This window comes from Oncorhynchus nerka, linkage group LG3, assembly GCF_034236695.1.
Source record: "Oncorhynchus nerka isolate Pitt River linkage group LG3, Oner_Uvic_2.0, whole genome shotgun sequence".
Classification (NCBI taxonomy): Eukaryota; Metazoa; Chordata; class Actinopteri; order Salmoniformes; family Salmonidae; genus Oncorhynchus; species Oncorhynchus nerka.
In genome coordinates this window covers 53,499,457-53,517,164 of record NC_088398.1, presented here as the reverse complement: position 1 = coordinate 53,517,164, position 17,708 = coordinate 53,499,457, and the positions used below count along the sequence as shown (strand labels likewise).

General features: G+C 42.2%; 1 protein-coding gene across 2 annotated transcripts in view; it reads left to right on the top strand.

Moving 5' to 3' along the window:
• The window catches only part of LOC115110778 (protein disulfide-isomerase A5-like), a 59,202-nt gene extending 41,835 nt beyond the window's left edge, over positions 1 to 17,367 (top strand). Inside the window, exons 14-17 of one of the 2 annotated variants that reach the window (XM_029636678.2) lie at positions 426 to 556; positions 2,895 to 2,965; positions 13,241 to 13,375; positions 13,516 to 17,367. In XM_029636678.2, the coding sequence (XP_029492538.1) occupies positions 426 to 556; positions 2,895 to 2,965; positions 13,241 to 13,375; positions 13,516 to 13,587 (409 nt within the window). In that variant the 3' untranslated portion in view covers positions 13,588 to 17,367. The other variant, XM_029636683.2, reaches the window with a different exon arrangement.
• The last annotated feature ends 341 nt before the right edge of the window (positions 17,368 to 17,708 follow it).

The following is a 17,708-nucleotide window of genomic DNA, read 5'->3' as shown; positions in this document are numbered from 1 at the left end:
CCAGATTAGTTTATGTAAAATGGGCTTAAACTGAGGCAGTTCTCAATTTCTGGAGTCAAGTGTTGGTGTGTCTCACCCCTTCATTGACTTGATGTAGTATGCTAGGATTCGGGCTGACACGTCACATTCTCTGCTGAGCTTAACTGGCTAGATATATGATGCCTGTTATCTCCCGTGGACTATGAAGTCTTGCGAGATCACGAGGATGTTAGATGGTGCAAATGAATAACAGTAGGCTGCTTTGAGGGTGCTTTACTATACTGCTAGATGCAGTGATGTAATGCTCATGTTTTGTGTTGTTGGAACCCTCAATTTTAACAATGAGATTGTTTTTTTTTTTTCTATTAAGCTAGTGAGATCAAAAGTTGCTGAATGTTTTTTCTTTTCAAACTGATCCACAATTTTTCCATTGTTTGTGACTCCAGCCCCCAGGCGCCCCCTCCCCCAGAGCAGTCCTGGGAAGACAAGCCGTCTGGTGTCAGCCATCTTGGAATGGAGGACTTCAGGGAAGTTTTGAAGAAGAAGAAGCATTCCCTCGTCATGTTCTACGCACCATGTAAGTTGAATGTGACATTTGGAATAACTAGTCTCAGGCAGGGCTACCTCCTCACGAGACAGTGATTCCAAATCGTCTCTGCTACATTAGCACCCTACTCGTGACGATGACACTGCACCGCTTGTGTCCGATATAACAACATTTGATTGAACTTTTTACACTTTTTTTTTTAATGATCTATGCGCCGTAAGGAACAAAAGGGTGTAAGGTTTTACACCACCAATACAATCATTACACAATGCTCAGTATAGACTTATAGTACCATGTGGGGGGGGCATTGACGGGCCAATACAGCATCTCATATCCTTTCAGCGGACTCGCACACCCTTCCTTCCCAAGTAAACCAGGACAGGTTCATGGGCTGTGCAGGCTGACGATAAAGAAGCTCTGCAGTCCCTGTCTGATAAGAGACTTAAAAGACCACATCACTGCACCGCCCGTCTTCCTCTTAGTTAACATGAAACAAAACAACGCCTTTGGTTTTTCCTCCACAAAGAGTTAGAAGAGTGGAGACCCAGCAGAACACAGCAATAACAACCTGCTCTCTGTTTTTGTCCCTCTTCTCCTAATCCTCTTTGTAACAACCGCCTATTAGGGGCTTTGAGAGATCAAACTACTGACTTACACATGAAGACTGTCTAATCTAATGCCTTCAGACAATATGCAAATTGTTAGCTAAAGGAGGACGTCTGTTAATTGCAGCCTCCTCTTCGTCAGATCTTCTGAACTAAACTGCTACCTCTAACATGTATCAGAGCAACGCTACCTACTCCTATCCCCAGGAATTTCCTGCTAGTTATTTTTGTCGCAATTTGTATCATACCTTTTTTAGGCTAAATACTGGAAATGATTTGTAAATAAGAAAGCATTAACACTTAATGGTGTGCTTACACCAGATAGCTACTGTATATTTCAATTGGACTTGTTGGGAGTTGTAGAATCAAGATGGGTTCGGACAAACTGGTATATTATACCCTGCATGTATTGGAGAGACACAGCACATCGTTTTTACTACTATAGCTCTTACACCAATTACATAAGAAGATTCAACATATTTCACATTCTTCAACAGAATGGGAAAATCAGAGCATAAGGCTTGCTGCAGCTCCCTGTGGTTCTATTGTTGAATATCAATTATTACTGATGTGAAAGGGACTGAAATGACTGAAGGCATTCTCATGGTGAAAAGGAGAGGGTTCTCATTTAATGTCATTTTCTTTGGTCCATTTTCAGCAGAAAAGCAAACTATCCAGAAGTATTCACTTACTTGGTAATCTTCTTACTCAGTGGCAGCAAAAGTGGTATCAGTAATCACTTTAAAAAAAGTTCTTACAGTAGTTGACCCTAAGCAGGTAAAGCATCTCGTGGATGTGCATCCCCTTGTTGAAAGTCAAGGGGGCAGTCATTATCTGCCATATCCAGCATTCTTTAGTGGTCTGTCCCAAATGGCACCCTATTCCCTATATAGTGTACTACTTTTGACTAGGGCCCTATGAGCCAAAAGCAGTGTTGTATAGGAGACAGGGTGCCATTTGGGACATAGCCAGGGCATTGTGGTCAATGAGGCAGGGCCCATCCTTAGCTCTGATGCTGGTCATCATCATAACAACAACAATAATAAGAAGTGGTGAAATTGGTTGTAACAGTATTTTTATTTTTTGCACCATTATGTATTTTCAGTCATGGTCCATAAATGAGGAAGTGGAGAGTGTTGCACAATCCAGGCTTTGTTTACAGAAACCTGAATGTATTTGTATCTTTCAGAAAATGTCATTCAACAAACCTTTTTTAGTGAGTTAATGCTTGCGTCACCTTTTTGCTAACCTTCATATCACTGTGGTGAACTGTGACGTCAGTCTGTTAGACACGTGGGCAGCATGTCAAACAGACTGGTGTACCACACAGGAGGGCTGTAAATGTGCATGTCCCGGTCTGTACAGTGACTAGAGGATGGGTGGCGCACACATGCATACCTTTTGTGTGGTGGGGTTCAGGGAGCCAGCCGGTGGCTGGGACAGATATGGAAGGCCCGAGGAAAGCGGCAGGGAGGTTTCATTTATGACTCCAATAAAGGGATTTATAACTCCCTATAAAATACAAGTGAGCCATCACTAATGTGGGGTAATTCTGAAAGGGACAGGCTGGCCCGGGAGAGTGTTGGAGAGGGGGGGTGTTTGAGTATGTGAGGGAGCATAATGATCACTCTCAGGTTTTGTGTGTTTGAATTACAATAAATCCTGTTGTCTTGATGTGGTATTAATGGTAGGTAGTTGGGGTGAGCCAAGGGTCAGTCTATTCTGTAATAACCTTGAGTGTGTCTCTCTCTGCTCCCTAACAGGGTGTCCCCACTGTAAGAACGCTGTCCCTCACTTCACCACAGCAGCAGATCTCTTTAAAGAGGACCGCAAGGTGAGCCTCCCTCCAGCCCTCCTGAAATGTACACATTGTCTATTTTTCTTTATTCCTCTTCTGTCTCAATGTACCGTTGACCTTCATAAGCATTACTACTTTTAGATGCACTCTCTGGCTTGAACTTAAGTCAGATACTGTACTCTCTCTCTACCTCCAGCCTCAGTTAACCTCTGACTCCATCCTCTCAATCCATCTGACAGCCTCCCTCCTCCTTTAAGTCTAATACGTTCTGATTCCCTGACTCAGTCAACTCAGTCACTGTTTCCAGTTGTTAGCAAGACACTATCTGACTCACCTCTGTGCACACACACTGTAACGTGAACTCTCTGAACAACAGGGCAGGGTGCTTTGCTGTACTCACAGTAAGCATTAATGATCATAACACTAACTGACCACAAAAACGGAAGTTAACACTTCTTGGGGCTGAGATCCCGCTAACGGGATCTATATGACAACAGCCAGTGACCGTGCAGGACTACAAATTCAAAACAGAAATCCCATAATTAAAATTCCTCAAACATACAAGTATTGCACACCATTTTAAATATCCACTTCTTGTTCATCCCACCAGTGTCCAATTTCAAATGGGCTTTTCAGCAAAAGCACCACAAACGATTGTTAGTTCAGAGCCAAGTCACAGAAAAACACAGCCATTTTTCCAGCCAAAGAGTTGTCACAAAAATCAGAAAATTAATCACTATCCTTTGCTGATCATCAGATGACCCTCATAGGACTTACACAATAATGTATGTTTTGTTCGATAAAGTTCATATTTATATCAAATCTCAGTATACATTGGTGCGTTTATGTTCAGTAGTTCCAAAAACATCTGGTCATTTTGCGGAGAGCCGCATCAATTTACAGAAATACTCATAATAAATGTTAATGAAAATACAGGTGTTTTGAATGGAACCTTAGATACACTTCTCCTTAACCTTTCTAGGGTAGGGGGCAGCATTCGGAATTTTGGATGAAAAGCATGCCCAAATTAAACCGCCTGCTAGTTGGGGCCAGAAGATATGATATGCATATAACTGGTAGATTTGGATAGAAAACACTAAAGTTTCCAAAACTGTTAAAATCGTGTCTGTGTATAACAGAACTGATGTGACAGGCGAAAACCTTTCTGAATGGATCTCAGGTTTTTTTTTTTTTTGTGTTGGTTTTGGAGTTTTCTATTCAATGCCATTACAGTATCCATTGACTTAGAACTCAATTTGCAGTTCCTATGCCTTCCACTAGATGTCAACAGTTTTTAGAAATTGTTTCGGGGTTGTATTCTTATAAATGTGTGAGTAAGACCAGTCTGAATGGGTGGACCCTTACGTGTCACAGAGCTTTTTTTATGCGCAATCCCGCGAGTGCATTTCTTGTTTACCTTTTTATATTGACGACGTTATTGTCCTGTTGAAATATTATAGGTCATTTAGGCTAAAAACAACCTGAGGGTTGAATATAAACATCGTTTGACATGTTTCTATGAACTTTACGGATACTATTTTATTTTATTTATTTTTTAAATTGTCTGCCTGTTTTGACTGCGTTTGAGCCTGTGGATTACTGAAAACGTGTGAACAAAACTGAGGTTTTTGGATCTAAAGAGACTTTATTAACAAAATGAACATTTATTGAGTAAACTAATGTCTGAGTGCCACCATATGAAGATCATCAAAGGTAAGGATTCATTTTATCTCTGAGTTTTGTAACACTTCTGCTTAGCCCAGTTGACAAATTATTACAAACGGTAACCAGCTATGTTCTGGGCTAGGTATGGTTTCGCCAAAAAGCATTTTATAAATCTGACACTGGTTGGATTAACTTCTTGTTAATCTTTAAACCTATGTAAAATATATGTTGCGTTTTTGGAATTTTTATATTGAGCATTTCTGTATTTGAATTTGGCGCTCTGCAATCTCACCGGATTTTGGCCAGATGGGACGCTAGCGTCCCACATACCCTAGAGCGGTTAATGCAACCGCTGTGTCAGATTTCAAAAAAGCTTTACAGGAAAAAACAAACCATGCAATAATCTGAGTACGGCGCTCGGACCAAACAAACCAAAAAATATCCGCCATATTGTGCAGTCAAAAGAAGTCAGAAATTACTTTAATATTGACTTTGATGATCATCAGAATGCACTCCCAGGAATCCCAGTTCCACAAATGTTTTGATAATGTCCATTTATGTCCAAATAGCTTCTTTTGTTAGCGTGTTTGGTAACCAAAACTCACGAAGCGCTTTCACTAGGAGCAGACAATGTCAGAATTCGGTTAGTTTGTAGAAACAAGTCAAACGATGTATAGAATCAATCTTCAGGATGTTTTTAACATCTTCAATAATGTTCCAACTGGAGAATTCCTTTAGAAATGCAATGGAACGCGAGCTAACACTCTTGTGAATGAGCTTTTGGCACTCTGCCAGACCACTGACTCAAAGGGCCCTTATGAGCCCCCCTCCTTTACAGTAGAAGCCTCAAACAAGGTTCTGAAGACTGACATCTAGTTGAAGCCTTAGGAAGTGCAACATGACCAACATCCCACTATCTTCAATAGGGGCTGAGTTGAAAATTGACCAACCTCAGATTTCCCACTTCCTGGTTGGATTTTTTTTTTCAGGTTTTTGCCTGCCATATGAGTTCTGTTATACTCAGACATCATTCAAACCGTTTTAGAAACTTCAGTGTTTTCTATCCAAATATACTAATATGCATATATTAGCAACTGGGACTGAGTAGCAGGCAGTTTACTCTGGGCACCTTATTCATCCAAGCTACTCAATACTGCCATAAGAATTTAGTGTTAAATGAAGCATAATGGTTGCGTCACTCAATCTGACTAAGTTCTTTTGGTATTTGGCTTGCTTATCTTTCATTATTCACATTATGGAAATAAATCTCTTAACAGAGGTTTACTAAATCACTGATTGTAAGGTAACTCTTTATTCTGGACATAGGTGTTCATATTGTTATCAAGCAAATATTAGTTCAGAATGAGATCTGCACCCTCAGCCCAGAATGTGAATCTCTCTGCTGTGGATACGCGTGGCATTAAACGCACGCCTTGTCCAAGAATTTGTCTTTATTCTAGATGCACATGAATCACCATATACTAGCTCTGTTTATTGCCTAGATCCCAGTCACGGGGTGGGGCTGAAACAAGTCACTCTCTGTGCACTTTGTCACGCAGACTCTCAATAACAAGCCCAGAGCAGAGCGGGTGTCTAACGCTGCTTGGCTGAAGGATCTCTTATGTGTCAACTTGGAGTAAACACTTAGAACAGACTGTCTGCAGGCGGGGTGTGGTGTAGTAACCATTACTGCCACTAAGCATTTGAGGCTGTGTATCCAGGGAGGGATGGCTGGTTGGTTGCTTGGTGTTGTGGTTGGGTGAGGAAGCAGGTGCTCCAATGCAACATACACAGGGGTACCTTCTCTTAACCTCTCCAGCTACTCCTCATGCACCTTATCCCATCACAGCACTGCTGCAAAGCGGTGTATTTTACAGTGAATGCTACAGAAGCAAACTCCTTCGTGGGCCACTCTTGACTGTGCGTTGGCTGGTGCGTCACTGCTGGCTGTTTTTAAGCTGGTTTAAAAACCGCCTATACTAGATCTTTGTCAATAAACAATCTGAGTTGTGTGATTTTTAACAAGCCACAGGAAGCATGCGCTCCTTTTGTTGCCTTTCTTGTAGCCCGGTTTGGGTGGATTACTTGACGAATGTACTAGCCTAATCTAAAAGCCTACTAATATATGTAGTATTAAATAAACATTCCCATGTTCAATAGCCTAGAAGAAACAAAAAAAAACTAAAGTCATTTTAACCTGGTAGTAATGCATTTTCAAGAATCAAATTTCAATAATTAAACTCCTATTTCCTTGGAAAGTAGACTCAAACAGCTAATGTTGGATATTAATTGCCTTTAGCAAGGCACTGCAGCTGTTCCTGACTGATCCCCCTCGAACTTGTCAGCAGCCCAATGAATCTCCATCGATTGGAGGAGTATTAGTCTACTAGTGAATTTAACCAATATTTAAGATCCAGCTGCATTTTTTTTCTATGAAAAGAACACTGAATATGACTGAGCTGCACAGGTAGGAAACACTACTTCTTCAAAGAGACACAACTGAACTTCAAGGAGTTGGTCTGATGGGGATCCATGATGTCATCGGCCTCCCCCCTTTGCTTGAGGAGCAATGGAGAACAAAAGTGAAGCCCCCCCCCACTTGTGCCATGTATTGACTTACATGATCCAATCATCTTAATACTTTAAGAGCCCACATCGACACCTGATGAGCCATCAGCGGGACAATTAGTCAATATCCCTAAATTGATGTTGGTCATCTGCTATTGTCTGCTTGATAAAGTAGCGTCTAGATTTAACAGAAGATGAGGCTGTTTCCAACGGGATCCATCCGTCCTGGTATCTGCCCCCTAAAATTATTTTCTTTTTTATTGAATTGAGATTTATGATAGAAGCCTGGAGGTTTTTATTCTAGTTGTCTAGATATTGTGCTTGGCTGCCAAATGTATAGGTGTCCACATTTTAAATTGAGGAAGTGTGATCATAATGGTTGAATGATGGCACCGGCGGGGATGGCTGCCGCCTTATTGGCTCTTAACCAACCATGCTATTTCTTTTCACATTCATTACTTGTTTTGTACATAATGTTGCTGCTACTGTCTCTTATGACTGAGAAGAGCTTCTGGACATCAGAACTGCGATTACTCGCCTCAAATTGGACGAAGAGTTTTTATTCAATGATTCGGACGGGAGGGATACTACCGACACCTGACCAGGCCCAGATCCCCGTCATTCGCTTGAGAACTGATTTCGAGGATAAAGATCAGGGTGCCTTGTGAGAATCAGGTGACGAGTGGCTAATTTGCCTTTGCCTTCTGCCCTGCTAGCTAACGTTCAATCGCTGGAAAATAAATGGGGCGAACTGAAAGCACATATCCTACCAATGGGACAATAACTGTAATATCTTGTGTTTCACCGAGTCGTGGCTGAACGACGACATTAAGAACATACAGCTGGTGGGTTATACAGGATAGAACCGCAGCCTCTTGGATGACACGGAGCGGGGGCCTGTGCATACATGTAAACAACAGCTGGTGCACAATATCTAAGATTACCTCAGGCGGGCAAAACCTTGAATCTCATGATAAACTGTAGACCACACTATCTACCTAGAGTTTACATCTATTTTTCGTAGCTGTCTAAATACCACCACAGACCAATGCTGGCACTAAAACTGCACTCAATGAGCTGTATACCGCCATAATCAAACAGGAAAACGCTCATCCAGAGGTGGTGCTCCAAGTGGCCGGGGACTTTAATGCAGGGAAACTTGAATCCGTTTTACCAAATTCCTATTAGCATGTTAAATGTGCAACCAGAGGGGGAAAAAAACTCTGGACCACCTTTACTCTACACACAGAGACTCATACAAAGCTCGCCCTCCATTTGGAAAATCTGACCATACTTATATTCTCCTTACAAGCAAAAATTAAAGCAGGAAGCACCAGTGACTCGGTCAATTAAAAAGAGCAGATGTTAAGCTACAGGGCTGTTGGCACACTGGCATATGTTCCGGCATTCTTCCGATGGCATTGAGGAGTACACCATATCAGTCATTGGCTTCATCAATAATTCATCGATGTCATCACCACAGTAACTATACGTACATACCCCAACCAAAAAACATTTATTACAGGCAACATCTGCACTGAGCTAAAGGCTAGAGCTGCTGCTTCTAACCCGGAAGCTTGTAAGAAATCCCGCTACGCCCTCAGACGAACCATCAAACAGGCAAAGTGTCACTACAGGACTAAGATTGAAAAGTACTACACTGCCTCTGATGCTCGTCGGATGTGGCAGGGCTTGCAAACCATTACAGATTACAAAGGGAAGCACAGCCGAAAGCTGCCCAGTGATACGAGTCTAACAGACGAGCTAAACTACTTATTCGCTCACTTCAAGGCAAGTAACTCTGAAATGTGCATGAGAGGATCAGCTATTCCGGATGACTGTGATCACGCTCTCTGCAGCCAATGTAAGACCATTAAACAGGTCAACATTTGCAAGGCGGGGCCAGACTGATTACCATGACGTGTACTCTGATCATGCATGGGTCCTTGGGTGTGTGCCCAGTCCCCCTCCTGTACTCCCTGTTCACTCATGACTGCACGACTCCCAACACCAAGTTTGCTAATGACACAAGTGGTAAGCCTGATCACCAACGATGAGAGAGCCTATAGGGAGGTCAGAAACCTGACCATGTGGTTCAAGGACAACCTCCCCCTCAACGTGATCACGACAAAGGAGATTGTGGACTACAGGAAAAGGAGGACCGAGCACGCCCCCATTCTCATTGACGGGGCTGTTGTGGAACCGGTTGAGAGCTTAAAGTTCCTTTGCTGTCAACATCACGCACGTGACAAATATTTGATAATCATTATATTAGCGATCCACGGTAGACATCGCTCTTAATGAAAAGGCCCCCCATCCCTCTGACGTGAGCTGCTAAACAGCGCAGTTGAGATGCATTTTTGGATGATAAAGTAGTGAATTTAGAGTTTCTCATTCTTTGCAGATCGTCTCGGGTTGGATGGGGAGCGTCACACAGCTATTTTCAGGTCTCTCCAGAGATCTTCGTTCAAGTCCGGGCTCTGGCTGGGCCACTCAAGGACATGCAGAGACTAGTCCCGAAGCCACTCCTGCGTCGTCTAGGCTTTGTGCTTAGGATCCTTGTCCTGTTGGAAGGTGAACCTTCGCCCCAGTCTGAGGTTGTGAGCACTCCGGAGCAGGTTTTCATCAAGGATGGCTCTGTACTTTGCTTTGTTCATCTTTTCCTCTATCCTGACTCGTCTCCCTGCCACTGAAAAGCATATTTACACCACGATGCTGCCACCAAGATGCTTTCTCGTAGGGATGGTGCCAGGTTTTCTCCAGATGTGATGCTTGGCGTTCAGGCAGAGTTCAATCTTGGTTCCATCAAACCAGATAATCTTGTTTCTCATGGTCAGTCTTTAGGTGCCTTTTGGCAAACTCCAAGTTGGCTGTCATGTGACTTTTGCTGAGGATTGGCTTCCGTCTGGCCACTATACCATAAAGGCCTGATGGGTGGAGTGCTGCAGTGATGGTTGTCCTTCTGGAAGCTTCTCCCATCTCCACAGAGGATCTCTGGAGCTTTGTCAGTGACCATCGGGTTCTTGTTCACCTCCCAGACCATGGCCCTTCTCCCCCAATTGCTCAGTTTGGCCAGGCGGCCACCTCTAGGAAGAGTCTTGGTGGTTCTAAACTTCCATTTAAGAATGAAGGCCGCTGTGTTCTTGGACCTTCAATGCTGCAGTCATTTTTTGTTACACTTCCCCAGCTCTGTGCCTTCGACACAATCCTGTCTCGGAGCTCTACGGACAATTCCTTCCAAATCATGTCCAATCAATTGACTTTACCACAGATGGACTCCAGTCAATTTGTGGAAACATTGATCATCCTTTTTGCAAAAACTGTCCTACCTATTACAAGTCAAAATGATTGCAACTTGTCAAATTAGTTCAGCCTCAGCTAAACTAATGTTCAACATATTGGTCCTCAGACGGCTGGTGATTACTTAGTGGTGACAAGCGCAATGTGCTGCGTTTTCTTTGAGAGGCTGTCTATGTCCCAAATGGCACCACTATTCCCTGTGTAGTGCACCACTTTTGGCCAAAAGTAGTGGACTGCATAGGGAATAGGGTGCCATTTGATCTATCAAAAAAGACCAGCGGAAGGGAAGGGGTGCACTGTATCAGAGATGGTATTTACGACTGTCCTGTTTCTTTCTGGCTGCGACAGCCAAGACTCAAATCTCTTGTCTGGTTTCAAGTAGGAGTGATTGCTTTATGGTCTAGCCTGATGGGGATGTGGTCTAGCTTGATAGGAGTGTAGTAGTAGTTTTTTCTTTAAGGAAAATGTAATGTTAGATGGTTCCTCACCCTGAAAGTAGTCTATGGGCCATAAACTGTAGTCAACAGCTTTTATTTTATTTTAAAGAAGCTAATGTTCATGTGTGGCCAAACCATGCGTTCTGGTGTAGTAGCCTATTTTGAATTATTTTATTTCTGTATAGACCGGAGTAGGCTAATTAGGCTATCATTTTGGAAATGTAATTAAATGCACTTTAGGGAGAGCTTAGCTTCCCCTAACCTTATTGACAAGCCTATGCTCCCATGCATGTGGAAGCTTTTATTACTCACACATTCTTACACACACGGCACGGCCTCTACTCTAATAGCCTACAGCTGCTCGCTCTGTGCCCTTCTCTCTCTCCCTTTTTTGTAATGGCTCTGGGTTTGATAAAATAGTACCAAAAATTGCTTTTCTGCTGCTTCCCGCGCTCGGATCGGACCGATTTTTGTCCTGGACCCAATATTTATGCATTTTGGGTCCAGGGCGGCCCTGTGTCATTTCAGAACGGGATCTCTAACTCTCATCACCATTTGTCCTCATTCAGATTATTCAAATTCAACACTGATTACCAGGTAGGGCTGGGCAGTATACCTTATTTTACTATATACCGGTATTGATGCACAAACTGGTTTGGGTTTTTACTTGACCTTTTAATGGTATTTGAATGTTTGCTTTAAATGATATGCAGTGTGTACCCTCCATTTTTACAGTTCACTCCGCTACTTGAGGAGTCTCTCTCCCTGCCACTTTCCACATAGACCTACCCAGGCTTAAGGAGTGCATTAGTTGTTGCTCAACCACAAGACACTTGCGTTTAGACTGCATGGTCGATGCAGCACTTAATGTATGCGTTGCCACCGTAGGGTCACACTACTCATAAAGCAAATGTTAAAACATTACATTTTGTCATACCGTCCAAAATGTGAACAACAGTGATATTACCGTGACAGGGAATTTGGCTGCGGTCGCGACTGCCGGTGTGGCTGTAATGCGTCACTGCAACAGCTCTAGTCCAGACTGAGGAGAAATCCACGCACAATGCTGGTCAGCCAGATCTGAACACAATCCGACCACAACCGGACTTTAGTAAGTTTTTAGACCTGTCTTTTCGTATTCTGATATCAGAAGTCGCATGTAAGTTTAGACAGCCAGAGAGGGAGAAACTACCCAAACTGAATTGCAAACTCATTTAGCAAGCTTAATTCTGTCATTTTAATTCCATTGTGCATTGATTAGAATTCTCCCACTTTACTTACACATGGAGCCTCTGACTAGTGACTCTGACCGACAATAACAAGCTACGTGTGTGAAATGTGTCTAGGCTACTAGTGCATCTTTTCTATAGTGTGCACTCAAACTGTCATAACTGTTTTAATGATAGACCATTACATTCAAATAATCTTTGTCACAGATCATTTCATAAAATTTTAGATAAAGCCTGGAACATATATGCCGGGAAGCAGGTGCAGAAGTAATAATTTCACGGTAAGGTCTACACCTGTTGTATTCGGCGCATGTGACTAATAACATTTGATTTGAGAAGGGGAGTTTAATAATGAACCAATACAGATGAACAAACATGAAGCGTTCTGAACGTGAGAGAAAACAATGACTAATACTACTGAGAACCAAATAAAGGGAGAGTAATCAAGGTGAAGTCCAGGTGTGCTTAATTTGGGTTGCCAGGACCAGTGGTTAGTAGACCGGTGACGTCGAGTGCCGGAGGGAGGAAGCAGGAGTATGCGTGACAACTTTTTTATTTTTTTTTCTCAAATGAATACTCTCCCAAGTAATCGAATATTAACGTATGTTCAGATATTTTAATAACTGTGCTGTGATAACAACTGCATAACTTCGCTCTGGATAAGAGCGTCTGCTAAATGACTTAAATGTAAATGTAAATAACTTTATTTGTTTTAGTTCCGAACAGACAAGGCAGTTTCACCACTATGGATTCCAGCTTTAAACAGCCACTACAAACTTACACCACAGCTAGCTCAAAATCAATGCGAGGGATAGGGGCAACTGAGCAGGTGAGGTTCATCTAACTGGGAACCTGGCAGGCTCAGTTTGGGAATGTGGAGGGAATCAATGTGGCTGCAGAACAGCTCAGTGCCAAAGTATCCTTGTTGAAAGCATATACTTGAAATGTCTACTTGTCGTGCATAACTTTACAGTATTCTGCAAAGTATTCATGCACACATTTGGTTCTTATGTACCTGACCATTTTGGAAGTTGTGGTTGCTGTTACATATTGCTTTCTGTATATGACCATTATCATGTTGAAGCTAAGCTTCTATCTGGTTCATACCCCAGATAGCTTATGTTGCCGTGGACTGCACTAAAGGACAGAACCAGGAGCTGTGCAAGCAGGAGAGTGTGGAAGGCTACCCCACCTTCAACTACTACAACTACGGCAAGTTTGCAGAAAAATACAACGGAGACCGAGGGGTAAGCGACACTGATCTTTAGTCTTAGTGCCCTATTAAGAGTGAATGTTCATTTATGCACTGTATCCTTGTTACCATTGAAGATGATCTTTCACTATGTACTGTATTTACCACAGGCCTCTTCTCTCTTCCTCTCCCTAGGAGGCAGGATTTATAGGTTTCATGCGCAGCCTGCGGGGGCGGGACCAGGGCAAGAGGAAAGAGGAGCTTTAAGGCAGGGCGTGGAGAGGGGGAGGAGCCTGTCGTTGCACTGTGACCGTGGCAGGGGCCTCTTAGCACTGACATCACGTGATGTCGTTTTGACGTGAAATCACGGGGCGGAGACTTGAGAACCTCAGTTTCAGGGGAGATGCTATATGAATACGCCGGGTACCTAAATTGATGACATGTTGCGCAGCTGGTAGACGCATGGATTCTGTTCAGTCAGTCGTCCTGATGAGCCCTTCCCAGCTAGCTAGTTCATGTGGGAAACAGCATGGCGCTAGTTATTTCTTTTTTTTACAGAAAGTGATGTGTAATTCGATGGGCGAGGGAGAAATAACTTGTAGTATTGGTCACCATCTGTATGTTACCATGACATGCCTATTTAGCTAACGTAATGACAAGCCTGTGTGAATGACCAGTGCAACGATGTTGTCGGTGCTTCCCACTGAGCAGCATTTGCTTCACCGGCAGCTGTATCAGCTAATGTAGCCAATTTGTTCCATCCCACTTGAGTAGGATGGCAGCCTACACAAAAAATATATAATATTGGTAGCAGAGACTGGAACCAAAATAATTTAGGTCTGAACAGACATGTTTTTTTTCATTTTATTCCATTGTTCCGACCAGCAAAAGAAAGTTCTGAACAGTTTTGAACCCCAAAAAAGTAGTGGTTTATATCGTGTTTTTAAAAAAACATTTAGCTCAACATTAAGTTACTTCACCAATGGATAAAGCAGTATGGTGCAGGCAAGCCATGTACATGCTTTGGATGTAGTGTAGAGTGACATGCGACTGAATTTTTGCAGGTGAGTGCGCTGGGCATTTTGTTATGACATGCATTATCTGAAGTAGGCCACAGCATCATACCTACGGAGGAGTGGCTTCTATGAAGGATCTCTGAAAGTCTTTGAACTTTAGAGTTGGCTTAACTAACGTTGGACCAGAGCTAGCCCTTGATCATTACACTCAGTTCCATTACACAATGCCGTCTAGAGTTTGAGAGCTAGACCAGAGCTAGCTAACAAGCTGTGTGTGCAGAGTGGCACCAGAAGTAAAATTAAAACATATTTTTGTAGTTAATAAATGCGAAACGTGATCAGAATAATATAGTTAAGTAGCATTGAAAAAGTGAATCCATTCTCTAATTTAAATGTCTCTCCCTAATTTCTGAATCATGCCTGAGCACCTCGGTCCTACAGTCAGGAGAGGGAAATAACTAGATAGCTGTCATCTTGTTCTGATATCGGTTGCACATTTATTGTAGTGATGTTCACAGAAAATGTACAATTACGGCATTATCTACATTGTTACCCCGATTTAAAAACAAAGAATTACTTTGATAAAAACCGTGATTCTGAACTCTCCCAAGTCTGAAATTCGTGGGACAAGTTTCAAATTCTCGTTGAAGTTTCTAGACGCAAGCATAAACTAGTTAGCTGGGGAGGGCTCACTAGTACGACTGACTGGACTGACTGAACTGAATTCATTCGTCGACAACTCTCGTTGCACCACATGTCATACATTTTGGGCACCAGGCGTGTCCATATAGCCTCTCCCAGAACACAGCTATTTTTTATCGAACATGTTTGTAATGCCAGTGGCCACTTTCTTTTTAAAAATATTTTGATGGAATGATAAAATCAAAAACAGAACCAGAAAGAAATCAGCAGGAAAGTTTTGCCCAAATACTGTGACTGCATTTGTGGAAAGCTACACCTTACTGCAGGGTATCCCAAACTCAGTCCTCGGGACTCCAAGGTGTGCACATTTTTGTTTATTTGCCCTAGCACTACACAGCTGATTCAAATAATCAACCAATCAGGCTTTGCGCTTTTGAATCAGCTGTGTAGTTTAGTGCAGAAAACTAAGTGCACTTTGGGGTCCCAAGGACCGAGTTTGGGAAACACTGCCTTACTGTATCTATGCAATACCAGACTCTCCCTTCCCACTCCTGATAATCTGTGATTTTGTGGGCTAGCTGAGCTGTGGTTGTGTTGCATGTGCCACCTACAGCCAGCTACAAGGATCACTACACTACTGTCCTATCCACCTCGGTTTGTTGCCCTGAAGAGGAATACGATCTTCCAATATTACGGTTTCAATATTTTTGTACAGACCTGCCTGTCATGTTAAGTCTTGTTTTGTTTCAGGAGGACAATGATCTATTAACTGAAAACTGTGGCCTTAAATATATGTACGGAAGTTAATCACTCATCTCTGAGTCAGAAGGATAGTTGTGAATGATTATAGGCTCTTAAACATAGCAAAGCTCTTGTAGTGGTGCTTTGAGGCCTGGTGCTTCCATCCCGCCATGTCCCATGGTTGACTTGGCAACACAAGTAAATCAAATCTGACAGGAACATAAAGTGCCAAAAATAAATTTGAATTATTGTTACTGTACATTTCATTTCCAGAAGTCTCCTGTTGTAGTGATATGCATAGTATTACCGCTTTACAATAGTCCTGCATTACTCTAGTGTATTCCATCAAAAACAAAGGCTTTAGAAAAGCTATGGACCAAATATGGTCGTTAATGTGCCGTCTCCTATTGAACATTACTTTTTTTTCTCCATCCTTAATGTTTTCAGGAACAAGACACTGTCCCAGTCCATCCCTTCTACCTTTTGTCTGGGTAGCAGTCAGAACCATTCAACTCAATATCAGTAGGCATATGGGAATATGAATATACTCTAGAAGCGTTTTTTCCATTCTTGGGACTGATTTAGACCTGGGACAGCAGGTGGGGGCAATTCATTATCAGTTAGAACCGAACCAGCAGAAGCTGCACCTCGTAGGATAAAATTCCATGATCCACGAGCAGATTGCCTCTGTATGACTGTCTCTGTGCCCTGGTCTGGGAAATGTTATCCCTTATGTCCCAGCACATCCAACTGGATGACTTCAGATTTCACAATAGCGCAGAGATGAGAAAGATAAGTAAGAAAGGCGACGGACCCCCTTAACACTCGGCACTATCATCAATACTGGAGCCATTACCATTACCTTCGTGGCAACTTTAATGCTGTGTTTTCAACTCCCCTGCTTAGGCCGCTATAAATATTTAAAGGCCTATCTGTAGCTGAACTTGCATTATTCAGGAGTTTGGGTCCTTTCATTATTGAATAAGGTTCTCAGGGATAGTGAAAACAAAGGGAACTAGCTTGTTTGCATTGCAGTTGGAGGGTTTTGTGCTCTAGAGTTGCCACATTTAAAAGAACTGTTTACATTTGTCTTGTATGAAAAATGAAATGTATAGATTAAAATGGTCGTTTACATTTCCTGTGCTGAATCATGGCAGGAAGTATTTAAAAAAAACATGGTCCATATGGGGGTTAATGAACTAATACATTGTTTGGTATTCTAAATGGGCTACTTCCAAATTAGGGCAGTCTGGAATGACTGCTGACTGACAGAACAATATCTCCATTTTAATGTTACCATTACATTTCTGCAACATGCAAAACTAACTGCATCAGTGTTGGAATACTGCTTTACTGCTGTTTTAGATGTTCCGTTATTTTTCTGTTGATCATTTTCTTTGTCTCCTTTCACTATTGTTTCTTCATTACATGGCCTCAGTTCTAGCAAATGGTTGAAGACTTTACATAAACTTTCATAATGACAACCTTTGTCTTATCCCAAAGCACTTCGTATTGTGTGTAAACTGTCACACCTATGCCAAGAAGTCATTGTTGCAATTTGTTGATTTTCTGTGCCCAGCCATATGTACAGTTTTGCACCTTTTGAATAAGGACTTTGCGAAAAATAAAAACTCAAACATTTCCAAGACATGTTCTCGATGGCCTTTCTCATTCTCGATTTATATTGTTGTCAATCTCTTAATTTTCATTATAATGCAATAGCGACGTATTCGTTTACTTATAGATTATTTGAAACTGAGCCAATAAACTGAAGAATACCATGTAGCATAAAATCAGAGCCAAAGATAGGGAGAGCTTGGGATTTTGTGTGTCCAACCTTTGTTCCAGTATGTTCAACCTATGTCCTGTGAGCTCCTACATACCGATTGCAGCTGAGCTCTTTTGTTTAGTTACTTACAAACTCCGCCAGAGCATGGGTGGGCAAAAAAACATCCTGTCACTGTCAACTGTTTATTTTCCGCATACTTA